Source organism: Lates calcarifer, linkage group LG6 (genome assembly GCF_001640805.2).
Source record: "Lates calcarifer isolate ASB-BC8 linkage group LG6, TLL_Latcal_v3, whole genome shotgun sequence".
In the NCBI taxonomy this organism is placed as follows: domain Eukaryota; kingdom Metazoa; phylum Chordata; class Actinopteri; family Centropomidae; genus Lates; species Lates calcarifer.
The window spans coordinates 17,557,930-17,577,195 of record NC_066838.1 but is presented as its reverse complement, the minus strand read 5'-3'; the positions used below and the strand labels follow the sequence as shown (position 1 = coordinate 17,577,195).

The 19,266-nt window shown below is 38.8% G+C and overlaps 2 protein-coding genes across 2 annotated transcripts; one reads left to right on the top strand and one right to left on the bottom strand.

Moving 5' to 3' along the window:
* Positions 1–46: 46 nt before the first annotated feature.
* On the top strand, positions 47–8,518 carry eif2d (eukaryotic translation initiation factor 2D). The gene is made up of 15 exons (XM_018686060.2): positions 47–294; positions 1,193–1,383; positions 1,488–1,571; positions 1,654–1,744; positions 1,831–1,938; positions 2,433–2,707; positions 3,053–3,170; positions 3,263–3,308; positions 3,398–3,504; positions 3,627–3,782; positions 4,807–4,896; positions 6,423–6,518; positions 7,390–7,510; positions 8,045–8,219; positions 8,320–8,518. Exons 1-15 carry the CDS (start codon positions 239–241, stop codon positions 8,388–8,390), a joined length of 1,785 nt encoding a protein of 594 aa, XP_018541576.1. The 5' UTR covers positions 47–238; the 3' UTR covers positions 8,391–8,518.
* Positions 8,519–11,172: 2,654 nt separating this feature from the next.
* Positions 11,173–12,099, bottom strand: LOC108889475 (probable G-protein coupled receptor 139). The gene has a single exon (XM_018685917.1). The coding sequence runs from the start codon at positions 12,097–12,099 to the stop codon at positions 11,173–11,175; it is 927 nt and encodes a 308-aa protein (XP_018541433.1).
* Between the last annotated feature and the right edge of the window lie 7,167 nt (positions 12,100–19,266).

The following is a 19,266-nucleotide window of genomic DNA, read 5'->3' as shown; positions in this document are numbered from 1 at the left end:
TGCGGAACTAAGGTTACGTCGCGCTGCCTTGGTACAGTTTCACATCGGAAATAAATATGCATCGGACCAACATACCCAGCGAGGAATAGCTGATTACTGTGACGGCAAAATAAGACATTTGTCAGTGGTGCAGAGGCGTTGTTTTTAAGATACCTGTGCTGATGAACTGAAAACACTTAGGTTATCTCAGAAGCAGACATGTTGAGTTCGTCCCAGTAGTCATTTATTTTCTGAGAAGATGTTTGCCAAACCGTTCCGTGTTAAATCCAACACCGTGATCAAAGGATCAGACAGGTGAGTCAGTGCTGCCAGCTCAAACCATAATAGCTTGTTTTACTTGAAGCCCTTTATTTCCTACATGTTTTTCTATGCAGTCCATTCTTGCAAACTACTTTAAACGTCAAAAGGCAGCAGAAATATAAAACCCCACTTGACTTTCCCAGCGTTTTACTAGGTGTGTTTAACTCCATGTTTGTCAACGAAGCTCAGAGTTTATTTTGTTTAGTTTTTATTAAATTCAGACTCAAGCCGTGTGTGTTCTTAGTTGGTTAGCTATATTTAGCTGTTTTGAATGTCCTGTAAATCCCATCACCTGGACTGAGTTGAAAAAATCAGCTCATTGTTAGCTGGCAGTGTTTCAGTATTCAGCTGAATATAGTTTATCATTGTGATGTTATTTTGGGATTTTTGTTCAAATTATTTTTCATTCAAACATCAAATGTCAACATCAGAAAGATTTCTGACAGAGTTCCCCAAATACTTATATTTTACCTACACTTGAAAATGTCAAATGCCTAATGGGATTACTCAGGGCTGCAACCAATTATTATTTTGATTGATTGATTAATCTGCCAATTATTTTCCAAATTAATTGTTTGAAAAATGAACATCATTATGTCCTAGAGCACAAGGTGTTACCTGTAGATATCTTGTTTTGTCCAATCAGCAACTGAAGGCTGTACTCAGTTACAGAGAAAACAGTGCAGATCGAATTTTTTAATCTAAAGCTTTCAAAATATTGCATCTGTAAAATAAGCAAAATACATATCATATATATGTAGCAGTAATATGTAATATATGTATCATATATATATATATATATATAATATATATATATATATATATAGCAGTAGCTGTTAAAGATGTAATATTACCCTCTGAATGAGACTTTTGCTTTTGTGATTGTCTTTAGGAGAAAGCTCAAAGCTGACATATCTGCAGCCTTTCCCTCACTCTCTGCTGATGAGCTGTCAGAACTGGTCCCCAACAAGGAAGAATTAAATGTAGTGAAAATTTATGCACATAAGGGAGATGCTGTGACACTTTATGTTCTGCACAAAAATCCACTGTTCTTTGAACTGGAGAAACGACTCTATCCTACAGGTAATAAGCTGGCTACTACACTTACACTGAGATGAGTGAGTTGCTAGAATGCTGTAAGCTCCTTTAAGCAACTTATTTTAAATGTAAATTGTTATATTTTTCAGTGTATGTGCTTTGGCGTTATCCTGCTCTCTTGCCAACATTCAGGACATGGCCCCCAGTGCTTCAGAAGATGATTGGAGGGGCAGGTATGCTCCCTTTTCTAAGATCAACACCTGGACACTTGTCTAATTCTGTACATTAAATAGCAAATACTGTGCTTCCCTGAAGATCTCATGCTGCCAGGCGTAGTGGTGCCTTCAAGTGGTCTCCCAGATGTGAAACAGGGTGACTGCTGTGCTGTTACAGTAGTGAGCAATAGGTAAGATTATAATAAAATATTTGGAAAGACTTCTAACATGTTCCTTACTGATTTAAGTGTGACACTATTCTCCTGCTTGATTGTAGAGCTCCTGTTGCAGTCGGCACAGCTGCAGTGTCCAGTGCAGAGATGCACAGTTCGGGCATGAAAGGAAGAGGAGTGTGTGTTCTCCACACATACATGGATAATCTCTGGTGAGTAGCTTCTTCCTGTGCAGTTTGAACAAACATTTCTGAAATAGTTTGACATTTTGGGAAATACTCTTATTTACTCTCTCAATCAAGGATCAATACCACTCTCATATCTGTTTATTAAATATGAAGCTACAGTCAGCAGCCAATTAGCCTAGCTCAGTTTTAAGAGTAGAAACAGAGCCAGGCTAGCTGTTTCACTCTGTTTCCAGTCTTTATGCTAAGCTAAGCTAACTAGCTAGCTGTGATTCCGTAATGCATTTTATCTGCTCATTATCAAGATGAGACAATACTATGGCTTGTAAAACCTCCCAGGTACAGCTTGGACTAAGAATTTGTAATTACCCCCAGGACAATTTACCTCAATAGTTTAGCCTCACTCATAAGCATTTTTGCATTTTTATTATATATAGAAATTATACTGCCATACAGTTGACTACATTTTTCACCTTTTTTTAAAAAAAATGATTCTAACCTTTTTAAATATCCTTTTTAAGGGCTTTTGGAGACAAGTCAGGTCCTCCATCTTTACCAGATGCAGAAAGTGAAGGCCAAGGGGTGTACGGAGATGGATGTGAGGCTGATGAGGAGGAGGAAGAAAAGGAGGAGGTTGAGAAGTGTGTGGAGGAGGAGTGGGGTTCCGGCAAAACGGTCACAGACCAAGTCTGTTCTGGTACTGAGGAGCTGAGCCTGGCTGAGCAGGAGGAAGAGAAGGGTGAAAAGGGCAATGAGGAGGAGGAGGAGACTCAGGATGACCTTAAAACGCCACAAGGTACCAGATTAAGACATATCTCCCATTGTGTTTGTTAAAATATCATATAAAAGAGAATTATTTCAAGTTGTAGATTTGGCTTTGAAGTAGTTACCACCACAGTTATGCTGTATCTGCTTTTAATAAGACTCAGCTACAGCTTCATAAGTCCCGTTATTCAAATCAAATTGAGACATTCACTACTAAATGGTTGCAGGGCAGGCTTTAGGGCTTACAGGGTTATTTTTGTGTCCATGTGTTTGTGTTTTGTTGATTCAACTGGAGAATAGGACTTTTTGATGTGGCAAAATGGGAGCTTGTTGAGAGAGAAAAGGATGTGACCCAGGTCCTGTCCTGATTTCACAGAGATAATGGACACCCTACTAGTACAGTGTTTTCTGCACGCTCTTAAGAGCAAGGTGAAGAAGTCAGAGCTCCCTCTGCTGACCAGTACATTTCTACGCAACCACATGTTCTCCTGCTGGTAAAGTACCCTTCATCTTTAAAAAAGTGCTGTGGAGGAATTCAGTTTGGTATTGAAAATATATATATGTAATATCTGTTTTTTTTGTTCAGCCCAAGTGGAAAGCAACTTGATATCAAGAAATCCAGCTATAAAAAGGTATATGTCCAGAATGTGACATTTACACATATACATAGTCTGATTTATAACTCATCTTGTAAGAAATCTGCTCACTGTTTTTCCAACAGCTGTCCAAGTTTCTTCACACCATGCAACAGCAGCACAACCTTGTGAGAGTGAAAGAACTGACCAAGGGTGTGGAGAGCATTGTGGAGGTGGACTGGAAAAATCCAGAGTGGGTCAAGTCCCGCCTCAATTTAAAGAAATTCTTGGTTAAGACTCAAACCTCACAGGCCGCCCACATTCATACTGACAAGCCTTGTGCTTTTGCCTTTGTATGATTTAAACACTTTATAGACTGCGCTCCTTCAGTGTTCCAGAGGAGATGGACAGTGAGGCGGCTCCGGTGCAGGATGAAGGGGAAGGACAAACTCCCTACCATCCTCCTGAGATCACAACTCTGTACTCTGTGTCTGCTCGGCTGGAGCCTCTCTTTTTGGATGCAAACAAGAGGTGTGTGTTTGTGCGTGTGTGTGTGTGTGTGTGTGTGTGTGCTTTTTTGCTTCCCTCCTGACAGCAAAGGGACATTACAGAGAACTTGAATGAGAGACTAAATCCCTATCAGGAGGGTTGTGCTATAGACTGATCCCAAGCACTGACCTTCCTGCAAGTGAATAAGACAATATTCCCATGACACAAATCACACAATTCTTAATCTAAAACTTTGTCCACAATCAGTCCTTTGTACAATCGTCAACTATTCCATAATAACAGTCACTGGCAGTTCTCTCTATAGTCAGTAAATTGAGATTTCTTACTCTACTGACTGCTGTAGTGTCATGAGACTGTAGAACAGGTATTTTGAGAAAAAGGCCTATTGTGGAAATGTCTGAGGCCACTATATAGTGTATTATCTTATATTAGCTGTTTACGTTTTCAGAACATTAAAGGCTGTCTCTACTCAATAATGTTTTTTTATTGTCACTGGTTGACCCTCATTGTGCAGAATGATGTATGTGCAGAGTCTGTTTGCACATTCATGTGCTGAGGGTGAAAGTTTATTTGTGGTCACTTTAAATCTGAGTTTAAGGCATGTATACATGAATGTAGGCATGATGTTGTGACACCAAAATTAGGTTAGAGCCAATCATGATCCAGTATGAAGCTTACACAAGTGTGATGTGATGTTTGCATATTCAGAGATTTAGAATTTTTCAGTGGGGAAGTAGGCAGCTTTCTTGTTTTAAGTTTGTGTGTTTTCTTGTTGAGATTTGTGTATTTTAAAGGGCCATCAAAGAGCAGGCAGGAGGCTGTAAATATGGTGGTGTGTGGTATTATTCCATTCTACATACTTGTCCCTATAAGAATAAACACATTAATAGAAGTAGTTTGTTTTCACCAACTCTGTCTATTTGTTTTGGATTATTTAGCAGCATTACAAAAATGTTTTACAAGTATCTTACAACAGGATAGTTTGATGAATTTCTCACATTTGCACATTAATTCTTGTACTGATGTGTGCTTTGGTTCCCTGCAGGAAAGGAACAATCCTGCAACCAGCTGAAGTGAGAAGTATTGTCACAGAGTATGTAAAGAAGAATGAACTGGTGGATGAAAATAATAAAAAGTAAGTAGATGCTTGAATTCTGTTAGGGGACATTGGTGTGTTGATGATATAGAAAAAACGACAGATACCAGAGCATGTTTTCAGTGTCTCCACAGAGTGTGGTAGAGCTCATAGTTTTTCTGTATTTTGTTGTTGTCTGTGAGGGTGTTTTAAGAATGATTTAAAGTGCCTATATTATATCCATTCTTAATTTTATTTTGGGAGTCTATTAAAATAGGTTTACATGGTTTAATGTTAACGCATTATATTTCTTATGCTGTACATTACAGCAGCAACTCACCTTTTGTCTGAAACACTCAATTTTGATCAACTGCTGCAACCCCTTACCGAGAGGCTTCTTGAGCAGCTGTTAATACTATTGTAGCCACAGTAACAATGGCATCAGTTTTGCCATACCAATTCAAGCCCAAGTCTGATACTGAAAGTCAGGAGGAACAAACCAGTAGACCCGAATCACCATCACGACCAAGACTGGAGTAGGACGATTCCCAGTGATAAGTTTTTTATTTTGTAGCTCTCTAATATTTTGAATGCAGGTTGTAACGTTATAGGGTCTGTATCCATAGGCAGCTGTTGTTGCACCAGCACTGTATATTTTCTGTATAAATCCTATGAAGTCCAGTATTGACAGCACTCAACGTCCTCAGCCCAAAACACTCTCAGTGTACAGCTTTTGTAAGTGAGTTGTCACAGTCGGAAACAGAGATTTGACATCCAAATGCAGAAGTGGCTTTTATAACTCAGTAGCAATAAGTGCTTGGGAGAAGCACTCTGAAACAGCTTGTAGTGAACACTGTTCTTGCCAGTAGGTGGGCATTATACAAATATATAATAAGTTATATAAGTCTGATAAGTTACATAAGAAAAGCCTGTAAAATGAGACGTTTCAGGGACTTCTGTGGACGTGGACTTTGGGCTTTGTAACTTAGCAGATGTTTTACACAAAAAAACTATAACACACTAAAGGAAAGGGAGGAAAGGGGAAAAAAACAAAAAGCTTAATATGGGCACTTTAATGGATTTGTATCTCACAATCAAACTGTGTGTGTCTGTCAGCTGATGTAAGTTGGAAAGAGAACCTCCATTCTTTGCGTAATCAAACAACACTGAGCTCAGTTTGGGTTTGAATATAATCACCCTGTCAGTTTCTCCATAACTGGATCGGGTGGTAAAAGGGCAACTTTAATGACCACTGAGCAAATATGGAGCTGACCCCAGGCCATGTGATTTTGTTATAATTGGCTAAAATGCTTAAATGTGACTCTGAAACTAAAGAGACATCTCATGTTTCTTTTTAGGTCATGAAAATTTGGGCATCATCTGATGTTAAACAAATTGATAATGAGTGATAGGAGAAATTAAATAAAATCTGTCATGGACCTGGCATAGCTCATTGGCACCATGCTTCTTGTTGAGTGCCATCCATCAACTGTATGCTTTGTGTGTGTGTGTGTGTATGTTTTTTTTAGTACAAGTAGCAGTGTTCAGTGTTTTTCCTCCCCTGTTTTTTTTTTCCCCTCTGACAGTTACGTGACCATAAACCCCACTCTGTGTGACTGCTTGCTGGAGAAATCAGAGTACCAGGAGATTGAGTCTCTCAAGTGGGATGACCTCTTTAGCAGGTTAAGACTTAATTTATTATCTAATTTCTCATGTTGCCATTAACTAATCCCTCTAGCCCTTGAACGCCATCATCCATTATATCAACCTGAGTCAGCATGCTAATATACCGTTGTTACTAATGCAGGCAGATGGAGGCAGTCGGCATCGTCATTACAGAATGACCATGGGATAAAATAATCACCCTAATGCTGCCTTTAATCTAAATCTGATCTGTAAACAGCAGTGTTACTGCTGCTCTGATGTCGGAGGTTTCATTGTCGTGATTGTGGTCTTATGACAAAGACCTCCCTTTTTCCACCTCTGGGAGTTTTTAAGAATTATTAAGAATTTTAATGATTGACTTGTTTCAAGAATTTTTTTAGTAAAATGGTATTATAGTATTTTTATGCCAGATTTATAGGTCTGTATGAAGGTGTTGCAGAAAGTCTGTAGCTCCACTGGAGATGCTGCCGAAGCTGACATGTACCTCCCCAAAACATGTGAACACACACTGTGAGACTATGAAGACACCACATGGAGACTAGAAGAGCTGTGATTTGTTTGGCCAGGAGATATTATTGATAGCAAAAACAATAGAGCAAGGTGTTTGTCTTTTCAGAAACATTGGACATGTGTATTTTGTGAACAAGCAAGGCCTTTTCCCAGCCAACTGCCCTGATTACTTTGGCTTAATAATCATCTCCTTTGACAGTAGCAGTAGGATTTCCAGTATAAACCTTCACATTGTCACACCCTCTTTGAATGTTAATGAAAGAAGTTATAAATATAGCTTCAGTGTGATGAAGACACAGTATCTCTTATCCATCAATCTCCGTCTCTCTAATGTCTAACATTTGATGCTGATTAAACAATTAAACTTCATTTTCACAGGACGTTGGGAAGAATGCAGGAGTGCTATCAAGCTGTGTTCCCTGGACAAGCGCCCATAATAAAGAAGGGCCACATTGAGCCCATAGACATCTCTGTGGCTTCTCGAGGCTCCAATAAGAAGGTGACAACTTAAGCTTCAAAACTTTACATTGATTGTAGTGATAGTGACAGTGCAAATTGAAATTTTCACCTGATGATGACATCAGACAAAAAGTTAAGGAATCTTCAAAATTATGATAATGCAGCCCAAAAAGGGATGTGAATGTCTGTCAGACTTCATGGCACTCCATCTAATTGTTGCAGAGACATTTCAGTTTAACCACAAATAAGAAACTTGTGGTGGTGCCTGAGGAAAAGTCAGGGGGTCACCAAGGCCCGTCCTAAGTCTTCATCCTCTACACCATGAATGTCTGTACACAATTTCATGGCAATTCATCCATTAGTTGTTGAGTTTTCTCAGACACTGCAATCTGCACATAAACTTAACAGCAATATATCTGCTGACATACTGTACATACTCAGTGGGACTTCTGACCTTTGGTGTTTCGCACCACAGTTTCTTGTTATTTTTTGCTGACTTATACATGCTACAGGTGTGTAGTGTTTTTATCGGCTGATTTATTGTGCTTTAATTGTTTCCATGTGCTATTTCAAGGTGACTCTAATAAAGAACCTGGAAGTGTACCATTTGGATCCAGCAGTCGTGGCCACTGCTTTGCAGCACAGAGTTCAGGCCAGCTCTGTATTACAGCCCATCCCTGGGGCTAAGGATAAAGTCATGGTCCAGATCCAAGGCAACCAGATTCACCAAGTTGGCAGTTTGCTGTTAGGTTTGAAGCTTAATAGTACTAAAAATACCTTACAGTTTGTCTCAATTGCTTTATTTGTACAAATAAATTCAATTTGTCTGATCTTTTATTTCAATTTCAGATCACTATCAAATCCCCCGCAAGTACATCCAAGGACTAGACAAAGCTCTAAAAGGTGGCAAGAAGAAGTAGCATTTCTACCTGCTGCACCAGCCATTTACTGTCTTTAAAGCTGCTTTCCTGTATGTAAACACAACAACAAACTGTTGGCCATTCATGTAATAAAGTTGATTCACTGTCAGCTTCTGAAGGTTGATGAATGAAGTCGTTACTGTTTTATTGTTCTGATTTGGCTTCCTGAGGTATTCCAGAGTAAAGTTACTGATGAGGTCAGCACTGTTTCATTGCAAGGTAATTTGTTTCTGATGGTGAAAGAGAACATGAGGACTAAACTCTTTTCTCAGGTTTAGACATTAAACATTCAGTGAAACTGCCAAACTGACCAAGGAATTTCTTCGAATTTAGCACAAACATTCACTTGAGTCAAGGATAAACTGATTAGACTTTTGGTAGTCAAAGGTCAAGGTAACCATGACCTTACAAAACATGTTTTTGGAATGCAACATCTCAAGACCACCTTGAGGAAATTTCTTCAAATATTGCACAAATGTTCACTTGGACTCAAATGTGAACTGATTAGTTTTTTGGGGTTTTTTTTTAGACAGCTGACAGTGGAGAAACATCAGGAAAAGAGCTAGTGTTTCTCTTTGCTGTTCTTAAACCCACCACATTCAAGTCATGTTCATTGCCATTGTTAAATAAATAGTTCTAAGTCAACAAAGTAACCAGCAGGAGTTTTAGTTTTTATTCGTGAAAAACACTGGAGTTAACAAAAAGAAATATGGAGACAATAAAGAAGTAACAAAAACCTGTTTCAAACAAGTTAATTTTGTGCAATGTCTCAAAATGGCAGGTTATGCTTTGGTGAATTCACCACATGTAAAAAACAAGTAAATTTTATATTTCTCCTGCAGTAATGTTTTTTCAAGCTCCTCACAGGATTAGTCTTCATTTGATTTTAGTTGTTTTTGTCAGGGTTTGTTTGTTTGTTTGTTTTGTTTCTGTTTTTTTTTTTTTTTTTGTTTTGTTTTTAGGTGATGGACTCAACTTTAACTGGAGCTGCAATTATACAGCCTCAGCTATGTTGAGGTCAGTTCCCTGTGGTGACCAAGCTAGTGTTCCATTTGCAAATTTGCTTTCTAAAGTCTTTATCATGTTTGTAGTGTTTTTGAGGATCTTGCTGTGGTGGTAAAAGAAGGAATTTGTTTTTCCCTCGAAAGCCATCAAGATTTATATGTATTTTTCTGGGAGATGAAGGGTGGAATATGTCCCCTTCACCCCTAGCTAATACTTTGAGGTTGATTTTCTTACTAAAGTCTCTCTGAACTATATCTCCTTGCTGTGCAGCTGCTGTAGTCCAGATGAAAGAGGATCTGAGTGGATAAACTCATCTGAATCTGCTTCAGTAGTTACCTTATAGCTACTGCAGTGACCAAGTGGTGTGGCTGCCCTACCTTATTGATGGAGGTTGTTGACAAGACAACTGCAAAAAGGAAACTACTCACAGCTGTGTTTTCAGGTAACACCCCCCACCCCCCACCCCCTTTTTTTAAGTGGTAGAATTGAACACTAGTTAAAGGTAAGACAGCAGAGCACAGTGCTAATTGGGACTGAACAACTAAAGATGGTTATTTATCAGATACACCGTAATTATTGTACATACAGTACTGTGCAAAAAATTCAGGAATTTGAAATGTTCTTATCCATCACACAATCCCATCAAGAAAGCATCTGATCAGTCTCAAATTCATTCTGCAGTGTGACAATGGCCCCAAACAGTGACATGAAGAACAAGGAGTCGTGCAACAGATGGCCTGGCCCACACTAAGCCCTGATTTCAACATCATGGAGTCAGTCTGGGATTACGTGAAGAGAGAGAAGACACTGAGACAGCCTGAATCCACAGAGGAGTTACGGTAAGTTCTTCAAAATGCTTGGATCGGCTACCTGCTGAGTACATTGAAAAGTTGTATGCAAGTAAGAAAACTGGTGCTTATCTGAAGGTAAAGGTCAGAGTCAGCACATACTGATCTCATTTAATTTCTTTTTTCAGTTCACTGCACTTTGTATGAAGTTCATTGATTAAAAACTATTCATGGCATTATTTTTCAAAGCATCAACACTTTTAATGCATTAAATGTGTGTACAGTACGCATTCCTCAGAGATAGAAGAACTGATTAGCATTATCATTAGCTTATGGAGTGCACACAAATTGAGAAAAAAATTATTACATATCCTTCATTGCAGACCTGGTTTTATTGTTAAAAAAAGATATGTCATATATTGTCAATATAGACCATTGCTTTATATGCGTTAAAAAATAAGGGCATCATATATATAGTATATAGTATATATAGTCTTTATAGGTTACTTTCCTTAAGTTTAAACATGTAAACATAACTTAAAAATATTCAAGTGTAGTACACATTAATTATGCTACCTGTTTGAGTCAACAGGCTTTACACATTTTGTAGTAAATTTTTATGAAGAAGCAGTCTTGTTTGTCTAGTCTGGGTCTAGAAACCAATCACAGGAAATTAATTCTGAGATATAAACTTGCATGTCAAACAGTGCAGATGTGTGTCAGGATTGTTGACATGGAGGAAAAGCCATCTCCCTCCTGTAACAGAGGAACAGAAGAGTAAAACAGTAATAAAGAAAATTGAATTGTGTTTTATGGAGTCACAGATCAATTAAAGGTCTTGCTCGCTGTAAGTAACAAAATCATTAACTGGTTATGACTGCCATGAGATCATTTCCTCTGTTCCCCGACACCAGGTTAGTGCATCTGTTCAAACTTCCTCAAGAACAGTGTCGGTGTGTTGTGTTTAGTAACAACACACAAGCTGTTTTTTAGAGTTTTGTTTTGCAGTAGAAGGACACTTGTCTGACACAAGCTAAGAACTCTTGGCGAAACTTGGATTGGGTGCAGACGTACAGGTACATGTTAGCTGCTGCATTGCTCAGGCTCAGCATGGTGCCAGTGTCTGCTGCTATATTTATCTGAAGGTTGTAATCATTGCGATCACAGGTGTACATAGGAGTCGTGCGGAGGATGATCTGAGTTATAGCACGGGTAACAGACAGCAGCATGAAACTCATAGACACAGTCACTAGAAGCACCACAGATTTTCTCTTTCTGGAGCGCAGCAGAGGCATGACTTTGTTGGCCCTAGAAGTCAAATCTGTGGTGATATGAACCCGATTGCTGAGAGAGATGAGGCGCAGAGTCAGCCCGTTGAGTGTGAGGATAATGAGGAAGGGGAATATGTAGGCTTGCAGTGTTTGAAACCAAACCAGGGTGTGAATGAACTGAGATGGGGCCTCTGGGTTGTAAATACATCTGGTCTTGTTGTTCACATAGACTGAGGTATTAGACCAGAAGTGAGGAATGGCAAAAAGGTGACTGAAGACGAAGATGGCTGTAATAGTCCATGCTGCACATCTCGGGGTGCAGATTTTAGTTTTCATTTTCCACGTGTGGATGGCGACAAAGCGCTCAACTGTAAACACAACCACCAGCCACGTTGAGGCGTTGTAGGCTCCGTAGTTAAAAATGTCCCTCAGGCTGCACCACGGCTCATAACTCCAAAATGGCTCCTGCTGGTGGTACTTCACAGAAAGCTCAAGAACCACAATGAAGATCAGAACAAGGCTGTCAGCCACAGAAATGGCCATAAGATAGAGAGTGCTGGACTTGGAAAGCATGCAGTTCCTCCTCCAGATGATCAGAAAGGTGATGATGTTGGCTGAGGAAAGCATTAGTGTCAGTTGAGTCATCTTATAGTCTCACATCAGCTTAAGAGCCAATATTATCACAATTTATCCATTAAATTAACATTTCTAAAGGGCTAAAGTGTTTTAGTATTTTTTGTTTTTATATACTTACAAGGGATGCCGACCACTGCTAGGGCAGGGTAGAAAACTTCTTGTAGTGTCACCATCCAGTGTTTCTTTTGAGGGCTCATATCCTCTCACATCACACACGGTGCCACAAACTGCAGGATCATAGAAGCTGCTTAGGTCAATATGAACATATTCAGCATAAGATGGCCACTCCCACTCCTGCCTCACCTCAACAAACCATGGCAGTGTGTCAACAGTGTTGAGTGTTGATAATTCAAGGGAATTTATGACATTGAGATAACAAGAAAAGGAGTGAAGTCAGGTTTTTAGCTATGTTTATGGAGAAATCAAAAATCAGCAAGAAACTTAAACCTGCAGTTTTTATTGTTAGTTTATTTATTTATGTGGGACACTTTGTTCTTGCAATATTAAACAAACAAAACAATAGACAAGTATAAAACACTAGAAACAAGTTCATTAATAAACACAGCAGATGAAAAACAATTGACTTTCTGATCAGTGTGGGGCTAATTAGCAAATGTTAGCATAAGGCTAAATTGAAATGCTGATTATAGTCAACATTATACTGTACATGCCAAGTATCAGCATGTCAGTATTGAGCATTTAGCGTTCTGATGTTGGCATTCAGCTGAAAGCACATCTGCATGGCCTCCAAGAGCTGCTAGCATGTAGGTATTAGCAAGTGTTAGGAAAGGTTTTTCAGAGAAATCCAGAGTTGAACAGCAATATTTTTGAATAGTTTTGATTAAAGGACCAGTCCATATATTTTGTGCAGTTTCTTAGCATTTACCTCTTTGTGTATGATACTTTGACATGGCTCAAAACATGGAATGAAATCAAAAGAAATACTAAACTTGTTTGCCAGTTCCTGAAAGTCAAACATGCCAATTACTAAAACTCAAATCTGGAAAGAGCTCCAGGAATATAAGGAGAACAAATAATAAAGCTGGCAGTCATGAACATCCACTCCACTGTATTTAGTTTCCTAATAAGGGTCCCCAGCTGAAATGCCCCAATGCCCCAAAAAATTTACAGTTTATCTTTGAATCAAGACAACAGAAAGAGATGACTTCAAACATGGTGCATTAATATTAATAAAAGCTGATGCAAGGTTTTTCATGTTTAGAGATATCTCACTCATGGCAACAAAGCCTGGCCCACCTTCTGATAAAGTTGCCGGATTAATCTCCTTTGCCGTGACTGAGGCTCTTTCCATCTGGACTCTGACAAGGCTGTGAGGTCTTCAACACCTTCTTGCACGACTCTCCCAGACTGTTGATCAGATAATGGATCCCTTTCTCTCGAAAAGCACATTGTGTGATCTGGGACAGTTGAGTGGGTGCAATGAAATCTGGGATAGTTAGACCACAAATGAATGGCAATCTCAGTTAGATGAGTTGGACCTTCAGTTTACCTGACAGCCAAGGTGATGTTACCAAAAGTCCCCCTTCTGTTTTTTTCACTGATTTCTCCTGTAAGTAAAAAGACACTTCACCCATATACTTTAGAAAATGCACCAAAATACAAAAAACTGAAAGTTTAGACATGCCCCCTGAAAATGTGATTTTCATTACATTGGCCTGTGTGTAACCATGCAAAGTGAAGTATTATTTGTGGCCTCTGTCCCTGTCCCAAACCAAAATGTCTCTACCACGTCTTATCCAATTTGGCTAACACTTTGTGTTTAGGCCAGCAGTGAGCCAAGAACCTGCACATTTGAATAACACTCACAAAGTCTGACAGTAATGTCTGGGCCAACTGATGTAGCATAATTACTGGGGTGACTCATTTTGAGTCAGATGTCCCATTATCAAATCCTTGATATGTGGATGTTTGAGGATCCAGATTGGATCAGTTCTGCGATAACAGCCGACTGTTGAAATACGGGAAATAACCTCCACTTCTCCATATTTTCCTATCAGCGAACCTTTTGATCCTCCTCTCCTTGCATGTCATGTTCTTTAAGGCCTTCGCCATCTGTTTGTTTGATGCTGGAAACCCTTTCCAAAGCTTTGACACTGTTGACTTTGGAGGCAGCCTGATTGAACAGTATTGAATTTCTAGGAGACAAGAGTAGCTCTAGGAGTAGAGCAATATGTATAATTTACGTAACGGCACTGGCATACGAGCCATGAATGCTGCTGTGAGGAAAAGAAGCTTTCTCTTCAGGCTCTCAGTCAATCGTCTCTCTCTCCAGATGCCCCACCTGCTGTGATGCTGCAGACTATCAGACTGGTTTCTATGAGATAAAGAAGAAATATGCTCAAGTGTCTTGTGACTAATAGATTAAATATGCAGGAAATACAAGTGCGCTGTCTCTGAAGCAAAATTAAACTGATGCACAACATGTGCACTGTATTAATTTGTTTTCAACAAGTCCAATCACTGTGATGACAAATAGGGCAGTAAATCACAAACAACTTGAATTGTCTGCCTGGACCAGCTCATAGATTCTGAATTTTGGGTCAGCGTAACCACTTTTGTGTCAAGAGCATCTGATCAAAGTAAAATTAATAAAATAAAATTGTATTAGTTGTGAGGATAACATCGCTTTTCTCAAAATACTAGTTCAGTACAGTAGATGACAAGTTCAATACCACTGTTGTGTCTGTGCATTAAATATGAAGCAAATAAAAAACAATTCAGCAACTCTAACTGAATAACTGGAAGAATCTTCTGGTGAAATTAAGAAGATTCTTCCAGTTAGAGTTGCCAAGATTTTTTTTTTTCATTTGTTCCTTTGATTCTTGAGCAGCTGGTTGGCTGGTGTATATAACAGCACATTCCTTCTACATATTAAATATGGTGCTAGAGCCAGCACAATCTACCTTAGCTTAGCTTGGTGCATAGTCCCAAACACAGCAAAGAAATAGCACATAACCCATGGACAAATTATGACATTATGGGCCCTTGGGCACAGACATGTAAAAAGCCCCCTCCCCACCCCCACCCTTCCTTCTTAGAAGCAAGGCACCCAGACTGAAAGAGACACAGCACAACCACAAGTTGTTTTACGTCTCTTTCTCATTGTTTTGTGTGTCTTTTCGGTTGTTTTGCAACTTTTTGAGAGCATTTTGCGTCTCTTTGTAGATGTTTTGCATCAATTTGTGGTGGTTTTGTGTTGTTTTGCGACTCTTGTTATCGTTTTGCGTTTCTTTGTGGTCACACTGGGTCTTTTTAGGATGGTTTGCATCTTTTTTGTCGATGTTAAAGTCTCTTTGTAGTTGTTTTCCATCTCTTTGTGGTCAGTTTGTATCTCCGTTTGGTCATAATCCATCCTTGACATTACCCACCATGAAACCACAACTTGTTGTTTTTACACTTCTGTTTTTGTTCGGATGAAATAAACTACTAGCTTCATACTTATTGGACTTGACATTAGAATGGTATCAATCTTCTCATCCAACTATCTGTCCTGTTCTGTCTGTTCCTATAACACAAAACAAGCTTTCGACAGTTGTGTAGGATGTCTAGGATTTCACAGCAGAGGTATGTGTCTGACTGAACAGTAAAAAAAAAAAAGTATGAAGGAACAGAGAGAAAGAAAAACACCTTCAGACACGTGTGCTGGTTGCTGTTAGACATGGTGTCCTGTTGCCGTGGAAACCAGGTTTCTATGATCTGCTCTTCACAGAGTTAGAGGACTCATCTAGAGAGGATTTTGTGTCTCTGTCTACATGGAGGGTCATCTATTAATTCACATGCACTGGCTTCTTCCCAGGCCGCCCACAGCGATCTGACTCTACTTAGCTCAGCGTGCAGCAGGGGTCCGTGCTCCTCCCTGCAGCCACCCACAGAGGAGATATCTGAGTTTACTGATGCTGTGCCAACAACACTGCACACAAAAATATGACTGTGATTACTGTGTGGTGCGGAGGTTACATAAGGCTATAAGCCAGTCATTAGGAAAGATGTTTTTTAAATATTTCTGAAATCTGTATTTGGCACCCACCAGCCTGTCAGTGAATGATGTTGGTGTTTATGGTGTCATTTTGTTGTGGCAGATTATCTCTGTGTCACCTTTCCTGTTACTGTAAAGCCCACAGTCCACAGTTCATGTAGGCTCGTAGACATTCTTTTGCAACCTATAAAATCAATCAGCTTTTACTTGTAAATTTGTTTTGCCATTTGCCTCCTGTATTTAAAAACCACTTTCTATGTATTAAAAACTATCAAGAGGACCAAGAATTTTTAAATAGACAAGCTCATATTTGGACTTTTTGCTCTATGACTGTTGCATGTCCAGCACTAGATTATGTTTTTCTGTTTTTTTTTTCCTCCACTTGCATCCGTTTCAGTTTAGATAACAGACTTGCTGATTGCATAACCGGTGTGTGGCGATGCCTCTTTTGTGCATACGTTGGGATCACTGAGGTCGTCATGCATCACTGCCTGTCCAATTTACAGCTGAGAGGATGAGAATTTGCTCATCCTCTCAACTGCAGAAACTTTTGTATAAATTTCTGTAACTAATTTGGACATAGTTACAGAAAATATTAATCTCATTCATCTGCTTTTCATAGTATCTGATAATCCACCAGCACTTTTAATGTGGCTCATGAAAATGACAAAAAGACATATAATTTTTGAAACTGGGGTCCTTTTTTAAAATATAATTTATTGACTGATTTTCATATATTATTAACTCTATTATTCCCCTTTTGGTGATGAAATTCTATCATTGTAGTATCAGTGCCACATCTCCTGTGGCTTTTCTTGGAACAACACAGAGATGAAAAGATTTCTCTGGATTTTTTTCTCACAGCATCAGTGCTAACTGGAGTGTAATAGCTGTGAATCACAACAGTCCACCCAGATGAGTGTCCAAAATTAAATTCCAGTGTGCTGTCACGAGGGCAGAACAGTGAAAACCTCAAGGCAGAAACTCACAGGAGGCAGATGTCAAACATGACAGAAAAAGAACATGATTAAATCCTGGGAAACAGTTTGACAAGAACACAAGAAGATGAGAAACTTATAAGTACAATACTGTGCTAGACTGTACACCTACACCCCAAATTAAGCTTGGGGCTGATGTAAATGATTAATCATTCCTATCAAAGAGTGCAAATAATCAGCACTGATTAGCTAGGGAGGTAGCAGACACACAGTCTGTGTCGCCCTCTGTTGGTCACCAGCCAGCACAGCAGGAACAAATCTCAAAAACAGAGAAGCAGCGGTAAAAACAGGGTTCATTTTACAAGGTATGAACATTAATAAAATCCATTCTGGGGGTGGGGGGGCAGTTAAGTGTCTTTTGAAGCCATAAAGTAAGGTCTTGGATCTGTGTCAGACAGGTCACAGTGGGAACATTTCAGGCCAATGTGACCTTACTAGTACACTGAGTTTTACAGTGACTGTTTTATAAGGGGTGGCTCTGACCCTTTTCTAAAGTAAAACCAACATACTGTAAAAATACTCCCCTGCAAGTAAAAATCCAGCACTGAAAATTCCACTTAAGTAAAAGTATGCATAAATAAATAAATTATACTTACATGTAAGTATAATTTGGAAAATGTAAAAGTAAATGTATTTAATTCTAAAAAATATCCCATGTAAGTTTTATGGTTGGATATTTTAAATGTATTTTATTTTATTGCTATTTTGTGTGTAATTACAAATAATGATTATGATAATGATAACTTTCAAATGTCTTGAAATTTTGAGATAAGAAAATAATGTTTGTCCAAGAATAATTTCACAGAAATTAATGTAAATGCCTTTAAGATATCTGCAAAGATGGAAGAGTTCAACATTTTGGGGAAAAAAGCCAGAAGATGGATAGACTAGCTTAGCATGGAAACGGTGAAACAGCTAGCTTGGCAAGGGTAAAGGTAAAGCTCTAAAGCTCACTAATGAACTGTTTTGCATGGAAAAACCTGGTGGATTTCTGTTAAATTAACACCAGAGATGAAGGACTTTCATTAAAAGCACACCAATATTAACACTAAAACTAGCAATACCCATATGTTATTCAACTAAAATACTATTCAGGCGGTGCCCTCTGGGTTTTAGGATACATAGATGCTGTTGCCAGTCACTGATCCATCAGACAGGCTACAGGACGTCATCATGCTGAGAGGATTGCACTGCTAGAAAGGATTACACCATTTGACATTTTTCCTGACCAAAAGTGCTTAACCACTTTGATTAGAGACTCCAAAAAATAAAATAAAATAAATTGATGACGAAGGCAGATCAATTCAGAATAAAACGGAAGATTCTTTGGGGACAGAGACATAGCATTATTTTCACACTTAAGCTTCTCTAGATTTCAGCACCAAAACTGTCATGAAAATGTTAAGTGATGAGAGCAAGAGAGTGTCTCTATGCAGATCCCTGTATCTATATTAATATCCATCAGCTACATAATATAACTGTACCCATCTGGTGCTCTACAACGTGTGAGTGGATGTATTGACCTGTTCCAGATGCTCACTGTCTTCTATCAGTTCTTTTTTGCTATCCACCTCCTACTCAGTTGAGCTTATGGCACAACAAATCTACAACAAGATAAATCTCTGCTGGATTGTGTTACTGAAGGGGAAAATATACAGTACCTATGGAAATTTGGTATTTTCTTTCCCAAAGAGCAGCAATCAGTCATATCTAACATAACATGTAACATGTTTTCACGCACTATTCTAGACAGCTGAGGTAGAACATTGTGTGTCAAAAGGTTTGAGTGTTGAGTTGTTCAATGTGAACATACCTGCCTCAAGATCCATTTACAGTATAATTAAATACAATTTTATTTTTCATTAAATATAATAGTTATTGTGTTGGAGTTGGAGTGTCAGACTCCACAAACACATTTCATTCAATGATTCATCATACGTTTGAATTTACTATAAGCTGCTCTTTCTTGCACCGCGCCTTGCAGTTGACAGAACCGACTTTATATGTATATGTGAAATCCATACTGTTCAATACAGTGACCCCCAGCTTTATTGACCCCCCTCAGGTAAATCTTGTTGAATCTCAATGGCAAAGATTAAAGCGGGGTCATTCAGGGGACAAAACCATAAAAAACATAAAGGTTATAGCCATAAGTACACAGAGGGTAACTGGCCTCTGTAT